Raw genomic sequence first — 16021 nt, forward strand, 5'->3', positions numbered from 1 at the left:
GTATTTAGTATATTACTATATTAGTGTCTGTGAATCCAGAATTTGACAGAAGCATATAATTTTACCATCCAATTTTGGTTCCAGCGGTGGGAAAAGAACATAAAGCAGGAGGTAAAGTCATACTTTACCCTACAAAAGAGATGTCACAAAGGGAATAGAATAGATGATGGCTACTAGAGCACAACATTTGCTTTTTCTTTCTCATTTCCTTTTGTTCCCCAAGTTGGCATAGGATATTGTAACCACAGATGGGCTGATTCCCTTTCTTTTTTGTTTCCTCATACTAATCTAATCATTTTCTTCACATTATAGCCATAAGTTTGAGTCTCGATTTATCAGCAAGACAAACATGACAAGGAGGACTGCCATACTTGGCATTGCTATAAAATAAAAATGGTTTAAACTCATTAGTCATTACAGAGGTGCATTTGACGCCCTAAAGTCTAAATTTTAAATCCTAAACGTCAAAAAAAATGCAATCCACCATTTATAATATGTTTTGAGAAACATTGATAGCATAAGCTAATCCAGCAGCACCTACAAATCCCGGCTGCAGCTAAAATTGCATTCCTCCTCGAATGCGGACCCATTGTTCCTTGGACTGCACACAATAGATATACATGTAGAGTGCAACTATATACAAATTCCAAACATAAACTGTGGATGATGTTTAGATAAGGACGCATGAACAAATATACTGACAGCTATACATATAGTCATATAGATACTTATACAGTTTGCTCTGCTGTGTATATTCTTACGTCCGAATATAACTGAAAAAATATACCATTGATGCACTCGTATACATGTACACAGGCATTGCGTGATTAAACATACATATAAATGTTTATACATCATCTAATATAAAATTGTACATACTATATAGATGCACAATATAAACAAAAGTGCACAAATACACAAAAGTGTATGCCTTACATAGGATAGACCTAATGTGAACTTGCAAACGATCCAATAATACTTCGGCTCCATTCGATAAAACACTTGAAAAGAATCAATGCTAGTTTTAAAATGTTGTATTAAATGCTAGCATATATAACTATCTAAAATGATGTGATTGTTTGGTTCAATTCTTTTTTATAGCATTTATGCTGTTCAAAATACTTTGGCAAATTACATACATCGACATTAAATACATTATGCAATTTCATCATAAAACAAAAGCAATCAATAATTAAATTGTTCCACATTTCAAGGAGTATATTCAACGCTTAAGAAAAACAATTTGTTACATATTTAAAAAATTAAATATGGGTCTATGCTATGCCAATGAAGGCAAACAGAGGGTGTGGAGTGAAATCGTGTTTTCAAGAGTGAATAGGGTTTAGGGTATATTTGGAATATGACTAAAAAATGTGGGGTATTCTGGGTATTGGAGGGGTTAGCATTTCGGAAGGCTCCAAAAAATGCTACCATTATGCTACTTTAAATGTGACTTCAAATGAGGCGTTTAGTTACAAAGTAGCATATATGCTACGAAGTAGAATATATATGTTCTTTCAAATGCTTTACCAAATGGAGCCTTCATATTGCATAAAGCTTATGATATCGTACTTTGTGTCTATCAATTATCATGCACCAAATGACAATTAGCAGTAGCATACATATATCTCTATCCATAGCTTACGGAGTCAGTGTCCATATCTATAGTTCATATAATCCTTAGCAAAACAGGACCTACGTTACAGTCTACAATGTTTAAATTCATGAATTAGTTACAGGAGAAACGAAGCGGGGATGAAAATGAGAATCCTATAATCCAGAATCCCTTTTCTATGTGCTTTAAAAGGTTAATGCAGAATTAATCTCCTAGCAAACGCAACAGAGACACACACAAAGAAAGAGAGAGAAAGGGAGGGCAAGAGAGAATAAAAATACTCAGAAGACGGCCCCATGCAACTGCTTTTCTTGCATTGTTCCATCAACATACTTATTAAAACAGCTTATGAAATGACAAGCTGAAATCAGAGGAAACATACATATGAAATCGGGAAATGCAACATATAGAACACAGGCGTAAACATGCTTCTAGATTCAGGGAAATAATGAAAACAGTACCCAGTTACCTTCTCTCTATATGCTAGCCTACAAAAATAGCACGCTTGTTCAATAAAGATGATAGAATACCCCATCTTTAGTCTGATATTCTGATTTCAACTCCTAAAATGTCTTTTACCATCTCATAGGTCACAAATGCAATTGCTATGGATGGAACAACCTGCAAAAGTAGCAGAAGAATCACACAATGTCCTCTGTGCAAGAACTTTGTATAGAGGAAAAAAACAGTATGTATTTCTGTCTGGCAAGATACCAACAAAACCACAATGTCTTATGCCCCAAGACGTTGTGTACGAATTACTATTTTATTGCTCCTCAGATGAAAAGAATGTGCATAATTAGATTGATATCTTTGTTCTTTTTCCCTTTTTCCTTTGGTGGCAATGACATACAGTAATTTGTTCATTAACACAGCACCAAGTGCCCATCCCAAGTAGTCGGAAAAGCAAACAAGTTTTAGAAGAGAAGAAAAACCGAAAATGTAACTGTTGATCACAAAAGTAAAACTTCAACTCCCAATTTATCTAGTTAAGCTTTTTCATACCATATAGTATGGATAAAATAAAACGGAATTTTAAGCAAACAACCCATTCAATATGATTTCCAAAGCGACCATTCCAGCAAGCAAACGTTTCTATTAATATTATCATACTCATTTAGAAGCAAAAGAAAAAAGGACCATAAATCCCAAGCAACAAGGGAGAAGTTGATTCACCATTTTTTTTGAGGCATACAAGACCAATCAACAATGACCTTATTCAGTTCAATTAAATTTAAGTTCCTCCTCAAAGGCGAATAGGTGGCCTAGTGATAGAGTTGCAACCTAGAGGTTATAGATTCAATTTCCTGAAAAGTGGAATCAGCCTCTCCACATATTATGTGGGGGTAAGATATGAGTACACGGTACATCCTGTCTGCCCCCAACCTCACTCACTGCAGGAACCTTGTGCATGCGAGATGTTTACTTTTACAATCAAACATGTGGGCCAGTGGTATAGTTGCAAGGGTACAACCTAGAGGTCATGGGTTCAATTCTTGGAAACAACCTCTCCATATATTATGTGGGAGTAAGGTTTGCGTACATCCTGCATGTCCCTGACCTCGCCCACCATGGGAGCTTTGCGCACATAAGTTGTTTAACTTTTTTACATTAAAGCTACTATGAATCCCAAAAACTAGCCTTAGGAGGCAATCCAACCTACCAACTATTGAACAGATGAATCCTGAAATACATGCAAAAGCTTTTAAAAAGACCTTCCACTCTACATAGTTTTGTATTTGAAGACATCCATACCAATGAACCAATGATCACTGGCCCATCAACTTAGTTGGATAACAAACTAACCCGAAAAATGTCATATACAAAATACGTGGAATGTACAACAAAGTAGTTTAGGGGTTTAACTGGGCCAAAGTATGCAACTTATGAGCCAAATTCTTTGGGGTAGCTTGAACCATGATTAGATGTTCAAAGGAATTTAGGCTAAGGTTTATCAGGAATATTATAAATGGATCAAGTAAAGCAAACCATGAACCAGCTCCATCTAAGATAGAAATTTAATGAACCTTTCGCTTGCCAGCCACACAAAGATACATCACAATTCACAAAACAAGCATTTGGAAGTCAATCAACTAACATTTTCCATCTGCCTATGGAGGATAAAACTTGCATAACGTATTGGTCAAGTAAGCTTATAGATTACCCGATACTTAGTTTATGTGGGTAAAGGACTCACGCACCTTCACAGAATTGGGTACCAAACCCTTGTACAATGCCCCAAAGCCCTCATGCCGAACAGTTTTCCTGAATGCATCAATCATGCCATTATATTCAAGTTGAGCTTTGCTCCTCCCTTCACCTGTGACAATGGATGCAGCATCTTTCCATCCCACCATCTGCATTCTTCGGCGAATTACATCAAGAGGGTAGGCAATAGTTTGGCCAACAGTTCCAGCAGCAGCTCCACATGCAAGCCTTGTTACCACACTTAATTCCAAATCTTCAGCATGTCCATTAGCTTTTACTAACCAATCTTTTAGAGATTCATACACAGCAAAGTTGAGACCCACATAAGGAATCTGCAAATAAATAAATTAAAAAAATGAAGTGCAAAGAATTATATCACATAACTGAAAAAAGATTCAGGAAGAAACAAATCCAAGATTTCATCCCCAAAAGCATAATAAATCTTGTTACATGATGCAACAAATTTAATAGAGAGCTAGAAACTAAAGTCAAATCTCCATACTGAAAGTTTCCATTGATTTCTATCCAGTTCTCTCTCTAGTCTCTCACTCTCTCTCTCTCTCTCACACACACACTCCTTCTCACTCTCTCACTCTTCCTCCACAGCTCATAATAAGCATATTTTAACACTCCCCCTCAAGTGTGTGTTGGACAATCCGACGGCCCAACATAATGCTAGTCTCACACAAGACCCTCACTTGGAGCAAGAACATATACACTCAAAGGCCCACACTTGGGGCAACAACAAATGGGAGTTTTTAAATTGCGAAAGTAAAGTTCAAACTCAAGACCTCCCGCTCCGATACCATGTTAAGGTTAATTACTTTGTCATTCAACCAAATAAGTTAACTTGTTGGGTTGGGTCATTTCACATCATTTATACATATTCTAACATAAACTAACGTCACTGATCACAAAAATCAGTCAATGGTTAACAAAACAGACCTATATGAAAATAATATAAAGACCAATTTTGTGATGGCCATTTGATGTTAGATCAAGTAACAAAATAAATCTTGGAGAAAAAGTGCCAAAAATGATTAAAAGAGATAAGAGGTTCAATTGAATGGATGCAAAATCACACATGTAACTCAACGAGAGGCTAGAGTTGGGTATCATATGCTGGGTCTTTATTAATCCGATCTTTTACCTTTTAACCAAGAGTTTGTTACTGTTAAAACTAACCATTCACCTAATTAAGGTTGGCATAAAATTTTGGTTTCCCATAAATTTTCCCCATTGGTCAAAGTAATTCTGCACGGATAGAATTCAATTGTACAAGTTGGATATAACATACATGCTAAGCTTAGAGTTTATATCTTTGTACTTTATAATACAATATTACAATCAAACTATGACCGTATCACTTCTTCTTTGGTTTTTAAAGACTGGGTGCATAGATGCAACATTGGTCATGATCAGAGTCCAAATTAAGTGGAATTTGGAAATTTTTACTTACTACTCCAATGACAGAAGGAAGCCAGCCCTTGTACAAAGCCCGTGGACCTTCCTCCCGGAGAACAGTCGATAGAGCATGGAACATTCCTCTGTACTGGAAGGGAGATTTCTCTGTCTGCAAATGAAATAACAAAATAAATAGGCTTACAGTGCAAGGTATCAAATTTCAAGAAAACTAGGGAGCTCAAACGAAATCCATTTGAGCTAAAACAATTAAAATAATGATTTCTAGACCAATCTAATAGCAAATTCCAGAAATTTGCATCAACCATATAATTTTTCCCTAAGTTTGTGGCAACATAATCTGCAGCTTAAATAATATATTATGAAGCAAGATTAAATGAAATAAATTGTAGTTTAAATAAACAAACAGAGTCAGACGCACATACATAGAGAGGACGTCCAGAGAAAACAAATTGTAAGTTCAGGAATTTATATTCAGAGAACACTTTTGCCTTGATAGCTACATATACTTCAGACCAAAGAACAATGCAATACTATGGACACTCCCCTAAATCAATTTTCAATCAAATCTATTAGGTACACCCAATAATACCTGCACTGTTAGCCTGCCTCGTACCATGTCCATGGGATAAGTTGCAGACATGGCAATTATTCCTGCACATGCTCCCGCTCCAAGGCGTAAAACAGGAGTAAGCTTCGCATCCTCTGCAGGAAGCAACAAGAAAAAAAGCCTCAAAACAGCCTATATTTCCAATCAAGTTCCATCTATTTTTGAGTTCTCATCCAGTCATGTCACGATCGGAGTTTCAATTAAGATAAGTTTAGAAATATTAACAAGAATTATTTCTTTTAATCAAATAAAAGCCCAAGCTAAATGTTAGTCATTAACTCAAATTTCCACGAAGTTATGGTCATCGGATATGGTGCAACAAAAGGATATCCGAAGGAGCTGATTCGTTTTTCAATAAGTATAATAAGTGTGACACAATTCTGAATAAATTATCAGCTTACCTAGAAGAGAAGTTTGTGAAGTACATGGAATCTACAAAACGGTCTCCATATGGCTCTTCATTCTTTTTATTTTTTAATTTTTTCTTTTTCCCTAATAGGCTTTACATGTCAAGGTATCGACAAAAAATAGAGTACCAATCCAACATTGATGATGATCTTGAACCTACCATTGCCAGTTTGTTGTTGATATAGCAACAGTATAGCCCTGTTAAGAAAAATATCAAAGAAAACCAATCAGAAAGAAGGAAACAACAAATCCGTAGATTCTACAGCAACTTTTGTTAACAATGGATAAATGTTTCAATACTCGGGACAAATGTACATAAGAACCTAGCCTTAGTAACAATATGGTCTAAGAAAGTTGATATAGACATCAGCTCGGTATAGGGAACAGCTTTTTTTCCCTAGACAAGTAAATACGAGAAAGGAAGGCTTTATGATGTTTATATTTTGACTGTACATGCGTGGTTTATTTCAAATGACTGATCTTGATCCAATGCAATCAGTAGTTTATACTTTATAATAATTTCCAGAACTGTGTATTAGATGAGAAACAACGGTTTTATGATGCTTACGAATATTTGACTGCAAATCAGCACTCTATTTCAAATGACTGTTTTTAAAACCAATGTAATCATTCGTTTAATAATAATTTCCAGACAGAGTACATTAGCCGGGCACACGAAATCATTATCATTCTTCCCCTTCCACCATCCCCCCGCCAAAAAGAAACTGCTAAAACTATGCACGACACACACGCACAAAAAAGTATATATATACATATGGAAAGACCCGGAACCTAGAACCCAAACTACTCCCACCCACTACATTATCACCTGAGATTTACAGAAGGGGAATTTAGAATGACAAAAATAACTTAAAGTAGTTCAACATAAAATCAAAGCAAACATATATTTTACTCGCGTCAAGTAATGGGACATGACAGATGATCTAACTGTATTGAGAAAGCCATCATTTACATACTAAAGGCAATAATACCTGCACTGTTAGCCTGCCTCGTACCATGTCCATGGGATAAGTTGCAGACATGGCAATTATTCCTGCACATGCTCCCGCTCCAAGGCGTAAAACAGGAGTAAGCTTCGCATCCTCTGCAGGAAGCAACAAGAAAAAAAGCCTCAAAACAGCCTATATTTCCAATCAAGTTCCATCTATTTTTGAGTTCTCATCCAGTCATGTCACGATCGGAGTTTCAATTAAGATAAGTTTAGAAATATTAACAAGAATTATTTCTTTTAATCAAATAAAAGCCCAAGCTAAATGTTAGTCATTAACTCAAATTTCCACGAAGTTATGGTCATCGGATATGGTGCAACAAAAGGATATCCGAAGGAGCTGATTCGTTTTTCAATAAGTATAATAAGTGTGACACAATTCTGAATAAATTATCAGCTTACCTAGAAGAGAAGTTTGTGAAGTACATGGAATCTACAAAACGGTCTCCATATGGCTCTTCATTCTTTTTATTTTTTAATTTTTTCTTTTTCCCTAATAGGCTTTACATGTCAAGGTATCGACAAAAAATAGAGTACCAATCCAACATTGATGATGATCTTGAACCTACCATTGCCAGTTTGTTGTTGATATAGCAACAGTATAGCCCTGTTAAGAAAAATATCAAAGAAAACCAATCAGAAAGAAGGAAACAACAAATCCGTAGATTCTACAGCAACTTTTGTTAACAATGGATAAATGTTTCAATACTCGGGACAAATGTACATAAGAACCTAGCCTTAGTAACAATATGGTCTAAGAAAGTTGATATAGACATCAGCTCGGTATAGGGAACAGCTTTTTTTCCCTAGACAAGTAAATACGAGAAAGGAAGGCTTTATGATGTTTATATTTTGACTGTACATGCGTGGTTTATTTCAAATGACTGATCTTGATCCAATGCAATCAGTAGTTTATACTTTATAATAATTTCCAGAACTGTGTATTAGATGAGAAACAACGGTTTTATGATGCTTACGAATATTTGACTGCAAATCAGCACTCTATTTCAAATGACTGTTTTTAAAACCAATGTAATCATTCGTTTAATAATAATTTCCAGACAGAGTACATTAGCCGGGCACACGAAATCATTATCATTCTTCCCCTTCCACCATCCCCCCGCCAAAAAGAAACTGCTAAAACTATGCACGACACACACGCACAAAAAAGTATATATATACATATGGAAAGACCCGGAACCTAGAACCCAAACTACTCCCACCCACTACATTATCACCTGAGATTTACAGAAGGGGAATTTAGAATGACAAAAATAACTTAAAGTAGTTCAACATAAAATCAAAGCAAACATATATTTTACTCGCGTCAAGTAATGGGACATGACAGATGATCTAACTGTATTGAGAAAGCCATCATTTACATACTAAAGGCAATTAAATCAATGCAACATATTCCATATAGAAGTCATACTTAGATGCTTGCTCATAGCTGAAGAATTTGACCGCTGAGTTTGGGACAATTCGAGCACAATTGGTACCATTTCCTTTGAACAGCCCACAAAAACCCTCAGCTTTCCATATATATTTCAATCCTTGAACTGTTCCAATTATATTTTATGCTGTGCGGATTTTGAACCTGCATTATGTAAGAGCTTTTTATTTTAATAATACTATGTAAGAGCTTATTAATGCAATAACCAATCAGTGGAACTGAAAATTTCAAACAAACTTAACCAACCTGTAGCAGTATCTTCAACCGTTCCAATGGAGCAACAGCAGTGCGTGACCTGCGCTTATATGCAAATTTGCAAACAATTAAGCCATTGTAATTCAACATTGCAATCATATGAAAGTGAAAAGAAGTTTCAAACAATACATTATGAGATGAAGCTTATAACCATCGGGATATTCAATAAGAACGAAGAAAGTTACAAATACTGAAGTAATTTCAAATTAGAGATAACTTTTCTCTAATATGTAGAACTAAACTTAAGACCTATCGAAGCTATCCTTGCCGTCGAATCTGATGTGATATTATCAGAATTCAATAACTCATCTTTGATTTTGACGAATAGGAGATTACTCAATTCTTTGTCATATGAGTTAACTGCTTCAATATAATGAAGACCTTCAAGATAGAACAACCTAGAGATACAGTTTACACTTTGTTGTTCATGGTGAACCAAGGTGTCATTGGTTTTTTTCTGTAATCTCCAATTTGGAGCCATTAGAAGCGTCAGTTTATCCTGCGGAGGTATATTTCTCCAACAGACTGCAAGAGTTGAGATTGTAAAAACCATATCCGGTCATGCATAAGGTTGCATGCAGTATCAAAACTGGATGTTGTTTCAAAGTGAAGTTGAATATAATTTCAATGATGGGAATCCATCAGAATCCTAAGATATTCAAAATTCCACACCAAAATGAACTCATTCATCCCCTAGATAGCAAAACACACTATAATATTGGTACTGTCCAAGTACACCATTCAAATTGGCCCTAGATCAATCTCTACTTTATTCATGAGCTGCATTTTTTACACTCCAAATCATGCGCTATGTTAAGTTCCGGACAACTCTATCTTGTCAACTAATCCTTTTCCTAGCCGTTTTAGTTAATTGACTAGCTACCCTAATGCCCAGTACAGCGTCATCCTTTTCCTATGACATTTCACAAGCAAGACCAAACAGTATCATCAAAGCCATGACCTATAGTACATACTTTACATAGCTCATAGACTATGACCACTACTTAAAAATCATGGACTTAAGTCATTTAACAAGAAAACCCAAGTAGTTTTGCTTCTTTTAAGAGAAGTGAGAGACAATAAAACACAAATCCTGACTTAGCACATGCCAATAAAGAAAAATGTCATTAACAATATATACATTTCCAGAGAACACAAGGACACAATAATTTGGTCAATTTTTTTCCCAGCTCCTTCAGCAAGCTAAACTTGCACATGGTAGTTTTCATAATCAATTTTTACGAAATTAAGAGCAGCTTAGCTAAATCCTAAGCCAAGGGAGAATAAATCAGGGCCAAAAAGTTTTACTGAACAACTTTGAGGAATTCAAATGCAAAAAAGCATCATCCTCATCAAAACATTTATCTGACACAACAATGGTGGGATCAGTTAAATTATTCCATATGAGAAATTAGTGAGAATCCACATGAATTCTCCTTCCCATTCATTCATGTAAAAAGCTACTCAGAAGTACACTTTTGTGTAAAAAAATATACCAAAGAATATTGACTTGTTTGCTGATTCATGTCCTTTGTTTCTTTCTCATTTATAAAGATAATAGCTCCATAATCCTATTCAGCTCTAAAAAATAGCATGAAAACAATGACTGCTTCATCACTCCTACTGGATAAACTATACACATTCAACTTTATATTCTCTTCCTAACTTTCTTCAACAATAGATTGAATAACTAATATACTGCTATCATACACTCAGGTGAAAATGGTTTCTCAAAAAAAATTTCGCGGCAACAAACAATAGATCATGATTGCTTGCTCTAGTGCTCAACTTTCCAGTCTATTCCCACATTTTCTTCGCAGACACATAAACGTAATTATGTAAATCCAATATTATCCACATGCTTCAAGGAAAGAGAGAAAAGCACCGCAAACTCACACTCCTCCGGCGACTCCTCCGGCGACAAGAGACTTGCAGATACTAAGAACGGCGTAGCTGGGGCCCTTGACTCCCTCCCTTGCAAGCTTCGCCTCCTCAGCCAGATTCACGATCGTCGAGACCGCCGATTCGCTCGCTTTCACATCCTCTGAAGCCATAATTTAATCGGAGGAAAAAGTCTATCGCAGGAAAGTAAAGTAGCCTTCGGAACAGTAATGCAACTCGGACTCTGCTTCGATTGTTTCGGAGATCTATCGAATCGGATCTCCGGCAATTACAGTAGAGAGAGTATCTGCATTCCTGCGTCTGCTCTCCTCGTAGACTGTAGTTTGCGCAAGCGTTCGTGACGGCTACCTGGAACTCAAACTGAAGTTCTAACTACGACTTGGGAGACATGACGGCGTTTGCTGATGACGTGTTGACGTTTGTGTGTATATGTGCTACGCTTGACGAATCCCACTTGCTCGAGTAGATATAATACCTGTACTCGCTTACTAGGTTCCCACGTGGACACAAGGACGAGGGTTTTAGGTGGGGGTTTTGAACCACCAGTCGTAACTTTGTGATGTAAACCAAACCAGCCATCCAACACCAGTCAGTCTCTCCATCTTTCTGTCTCTTTAATTTATTTACACTTCACCATATGATTGGTTTCTAGAGATCTACATTGGGTTGAGAACCTGCCCAATCCAATGATTTGGACCGACTTGGTACTTCTCGCAACCAAGCCTCTTCTACAAATTGACCAAGCGCCCCTTGAAATCCGATCGATTTCGATGACAATTTGCAATACCACCATCACCATTAGACTCCCCTCATATAGATGCAAAATGCTCAGTCATTTTTGGACCAAAACGACAGTCATAAAAAGCGATGAGAGAGAGAGAAAGATGTAGTAGAGAGAGAGATTCAATAGGAAAGATAAAGTTGTTGTGATGAGAGAGAGATGCAGTAGAGAGAGAAGATGTAGTGAGATAAGAGAGATGTAGCATATAACAAGAGAGAAAACCATATTAGATCTAATCCAAAAGGGTAAAAAATGAATAAGATAAAATTTAAATGATTTAAATATTATAAAAAATAAAAAATGAACTTATGAGGGATAAAGTTTTTTGAAATAGACCTAGATGTCCAACGTTTTGAAAATGGTATTAATATGTCATTTTCCTTTGAAAATTTTTTAAAAAAAGGGCAAAGCGGAGAAAGATCTATAGCCCAAATTACCAAGTACCCATTACTTATTACAATCATTTGAAAAAACTGACACAATCATCTGTCTTGCTAGAATGTCTATTGTGTCTTTTCAATAGGGGTTTAAATAGTAAAAATAAGGGTGTCAATAGTATTACCCTATCATTTTCATATGTCCGAGCAAGACTCGGGCCGAAACCATTTTTATAGGCCCGGTTCTCATGTACCTTTTTTGTAACTCCAACGAATCAATGACTATCTTCTTAGAAAAAAGAAAAAAAGAAAGACTTAGGGTTTATTTGGTAGACAATTTTGACAGTAACATATATTATACCATGATAAAAAATGGTAGTAAATATGATGCCTGAAATGTTGTTAATGTTTGGTTTAACTTTTGCTAATAGCATATATAATGTTAAAATTATTATGAGAAATTACGTGCATGATATTAAAATAACATCTATCATCAAAAGCATCCCAAATAAGAATGGCATTCTATGTATTTTGTAATAAATTTCTCATGAAACCTATAATCTTTTTTGCACAACGTGAAAATTCGTAGTTATTACTCTTCAGGTGTGTGCACTATTTTTCCATGGATCCTCACATCTTTTAGAGATAATAAGCGTATTTTATCTCGCACATAAATTATCATACAGGAGGAGCAAAGTGGTTTTTATTTCTCTTTTAATTTTTTGATCCAAAGCAAAAGAAATAAAAAGAAAATAAAAAGGTTTCGATTCGGACAAACTTCTTCATTTTCTTGCAGTACAGAAAAGTTGTTCAACTTGGGTTGGTATCGAATTATCGATTCGTTCATTAAAAAAGTTGTCCTTTACTCTCTTTTTTACCATCTCGTGGAGGTAAAAAGCATTTGGTAAATATTCTCTGTCTCTCTGCAAAATAAAGGGGGAACCTCTCTGTCTTGTAAGAAACAAAATGTGTCCACTTTGTCAGCAAAAGGTTAGTAAATGTGTCCACTACGGGGGGTAAACACACTCGGCTCTGTTGTAATTTTTTTATAGTGGATCCCACTGTACCATATAATTTTTATTTTTTAAAAAAATTATGATTATATTTTGATTGGGATTACGGGTCCTCCTACATTATATTTTTTTAAAATAAATAATTTGAATATGAAAATGACAAGAAAATTCTAGATTGTTTAATAGAAACCCAAAATATTCAACGTCTCTTTTGATATAAGTTTGATTTTTGTTTGGGACAAAAAAATACTGTTAGACTCATAATTCCAATCAAAACACAATTATGATTTTTTAAAAAAATGAAAGTTATAAATGTCCAAAAGAATTCGTTCATAATTGAATGAGTATGAGGTAAGTATGATCATGTTTGATAGGAGGAGTGTGAGAATTTTAATTTGTAATATGTGTATAGTAGTGTTTTACATATTAAAACTCATTCTTCACAATGGAGAATAGATGATAGAATGAGTTTGAGGTTCCATATACCCTCTCAAAATTCAACCAAATAAAGGAATGAGTAATTCTCACCCTCATCTAAACCCTCTAAATGCCCCTAACTTCTATGATTTTTTGGTAAGTACCTAACGGCCATTTCATTCATAATTGAATGGGTGTGAGTGTGAGATGAGTGTGAAATAAGAATGAGGTGAGTATGACCATGTTTGAATATGAGTACGAGAATTTTAATAATATAATTTCTATATTACCCTTTTTTCTTTTAAAAAATAAAAATAATATTTTCTATTGTTTTAGTTTAACTGGTAAGGGTAAAATAATATTTTGTATGTTAATATTCATTCTCTCTTGTGGAGAATACCACTTCTCACCAAATTGGTGAGCTTGGCTATTGATTGGACCTCTATTTTGAGGTTTCAATGTTGTTTAATTAGGATATTCTAACACTTAGCTAATGTATTTTATTGTATTTTAGCTTAGTTTTACAGTTACAAATGTTTCCCCTTGATTTTATAAAATCGGACCTAATTCTGACAACTTGGAACACCTTTTTGGGCATTTTTGTAGTGAGGTGTTAGGACACCTCTCAAGGTGTTCGGACACCCAACTTAGGTGTTCAGATATATCCTTTGAAAAATGAAACAGAGCCTATGACGAAAACTTGATGAAGCCCAGGTGTCCGAACACCTTAAGAAGACGTCTAGACACCTTGTCGTAAACCAGCAACTGTAACACAGATTTTTGAAGGTTTTTTCGGGTATTTCTTAAGTGTAACCAATAGGGATTAATCTTGTAAGGGTATTAGGTATTTTCATTACCAAATGGTCCAAATAGGATGTTTTAACCCTAAGAACACCATTCTTGAAAGAATCTCTCTTTTTAGGGGGGAAGTAGGCTCCATTCCATTCTCTCTCTTAGGTTAGGATATTCTCTCTAGTTTTTGCTAAGCTTTCTTTTGATTTTACTGTAAACACTAGTTTTGATCAATAAAATTGATTGTTTATCTTCAATATCATAAGTGGCTAGGTTCAACTTCTAGTTTCTAGTCCGGAATGATGGATGCGAGTTTCGATTGCTTGACGTATGTTTAAAGAGTCGTAGCTTCGACCTTTCTCTTTCGATTTTGTGATAGCTATGTATTTGAGTGCTTGAGAATAGCATGTTTTATTGTGTTTCTTAGGCTCGGAGTGTGAATCGGATTCAACAACAAAGCTATGCCCCAAAGGGGAACACTAATACATAAGATTGGTGTGTTGTGTTCTTTGTATTCATTGTGTAGTAGAGGAACTTGATTTAATATGCTTGATTAAGAATTGAGTATTTGTTTCTTAGGCTCGGAGTGTGAATCAGATTCAACAACAAAGCTATGCCCCAAAGGGGAACATTAATACATAAGATTGGTGTGTTGTGTTCTTTGTATTCATTGTGTAGTAGAGGAACTTGATTTAATATGCTTGATTAAGAATTGCTAATACTCAATGCATGATTTCCCCAATTGATTGAGTTAAATTGCAAAACCATTTATTGTGTGTATTGATGATGGGATTTTGTGGAATTTACTGAATATGCATGAGAGAGTTATGGTTAATTGGTCTTTGAGTGTGAAACTAAGGTGCTAGCAAAGCTGAGTCCCAAGGGGGAAATTAATCCATAAGACTAGGTGTCTATCTCTTTGCGTTCATCGTAGACCAAGAGGCCCAATGACATCCATTTAGGAATCGAAGTCTTCATGCCCAATTTCCTTTGCATATGCATAGTTAATGGTATCGCACAATGCAAGGTGTATGGTTGTGTGTGTTTGTAATTGTACCTTGAGTATGAGAAATGAGTATCCATTGGGAAGGATTAGAGGCTAGATGTTTTAAATTAATTGTTGTCTTTATTCTTGTTTTAGTTTGGTTACAAAACGTGCATGCTTGTCGAGCCTTTGGCCATTTTCCATTTTCATACTTTATTTGTTATTCTTTGCGTTTAACTCTTTAGTTAGTTGTTTGCATTCATCCACCAAAATTTACATTTTGCTTCCTTATGGATTCAACTCCAGACTCCCGGATTTTATTACTGGCCGATTACCCTATACTTGGGGTAAGTACACACACGCACTATTTTGTGTAATAGAGGATGAAATGAGTTTGTGATTCCACCCTCCCAAAATCAACCAAACAAGGGAATTGTTGATTCTCATCCTCATCCTACCCTCATTCCACCCTCTAAACACCAACCAAATGCCCCCTAATTTCTATGATCGTCTTACCAAATAATAAATGATTTGGATATAATATATATTTCGATGCATAAGTTTTCATAGAGAGATAACATACTAAATCAAAGAGGGACGTCAGTGCAGTGTAGATGAGATTGTTAGTTTTTTTGTATGCAAATTGTTATTGATGACAAGTTTTTTTTGTATGCAAATTGTTAGTGATTTATACTACAAATTCATTGGAAAATTTTGTTTTAAAGATTGACATTGCTAATTTGATTGTTCCTAAATTTGAACTCCTTATGTGAA

At 35.3% G+C, this 16021-nt stretch overlaps 1 protein-coding gene across 1 annotated transcript; it reads right to left on the reverse strand.

Annotated features, from left to right (window-relative positions):
- Positions 1–1893: 1893 nt before the first annotated feature.
- Positions 1894–11281, reverse strand: LOC119982602 (mitochondrial adenine nucleotide transporter ADNT1). Its single transcript, XM_038826070.1, is given in 9 exon segments — positions 1894–2236; positions 3817–4155; positions 5283–5396; positions 7256–7368; positions 7842–7879; positions 8705–8838; positions 8840–8869; positions 8972–9020; positions 10877–11281. Coding segments are annotated over 9 exon segments (1059 nt in total). The 5' UTR covers positions 11035–11281; the 3' UTR covers positions 1894–2152.
- Between the last annotated feature and the right edge of the window lie 4740 nt (positions 11282–16021).

Source organism: Tripterygium wilfordii, chromosome 17, assembly GCF_013401445.1.
Source record: "Tripterygium wilfordii isolate XIE 37 chromosome 17, ASM1340144v1, whole genome shotgun sequence".
NCBI classification, from domain to species: Eukaryota; Viridiplantae; Streptophyta; class Magnoliopsida; order Celastrales; family Celastraceae; genus Tripterygium; species Tripterygium wilfordii.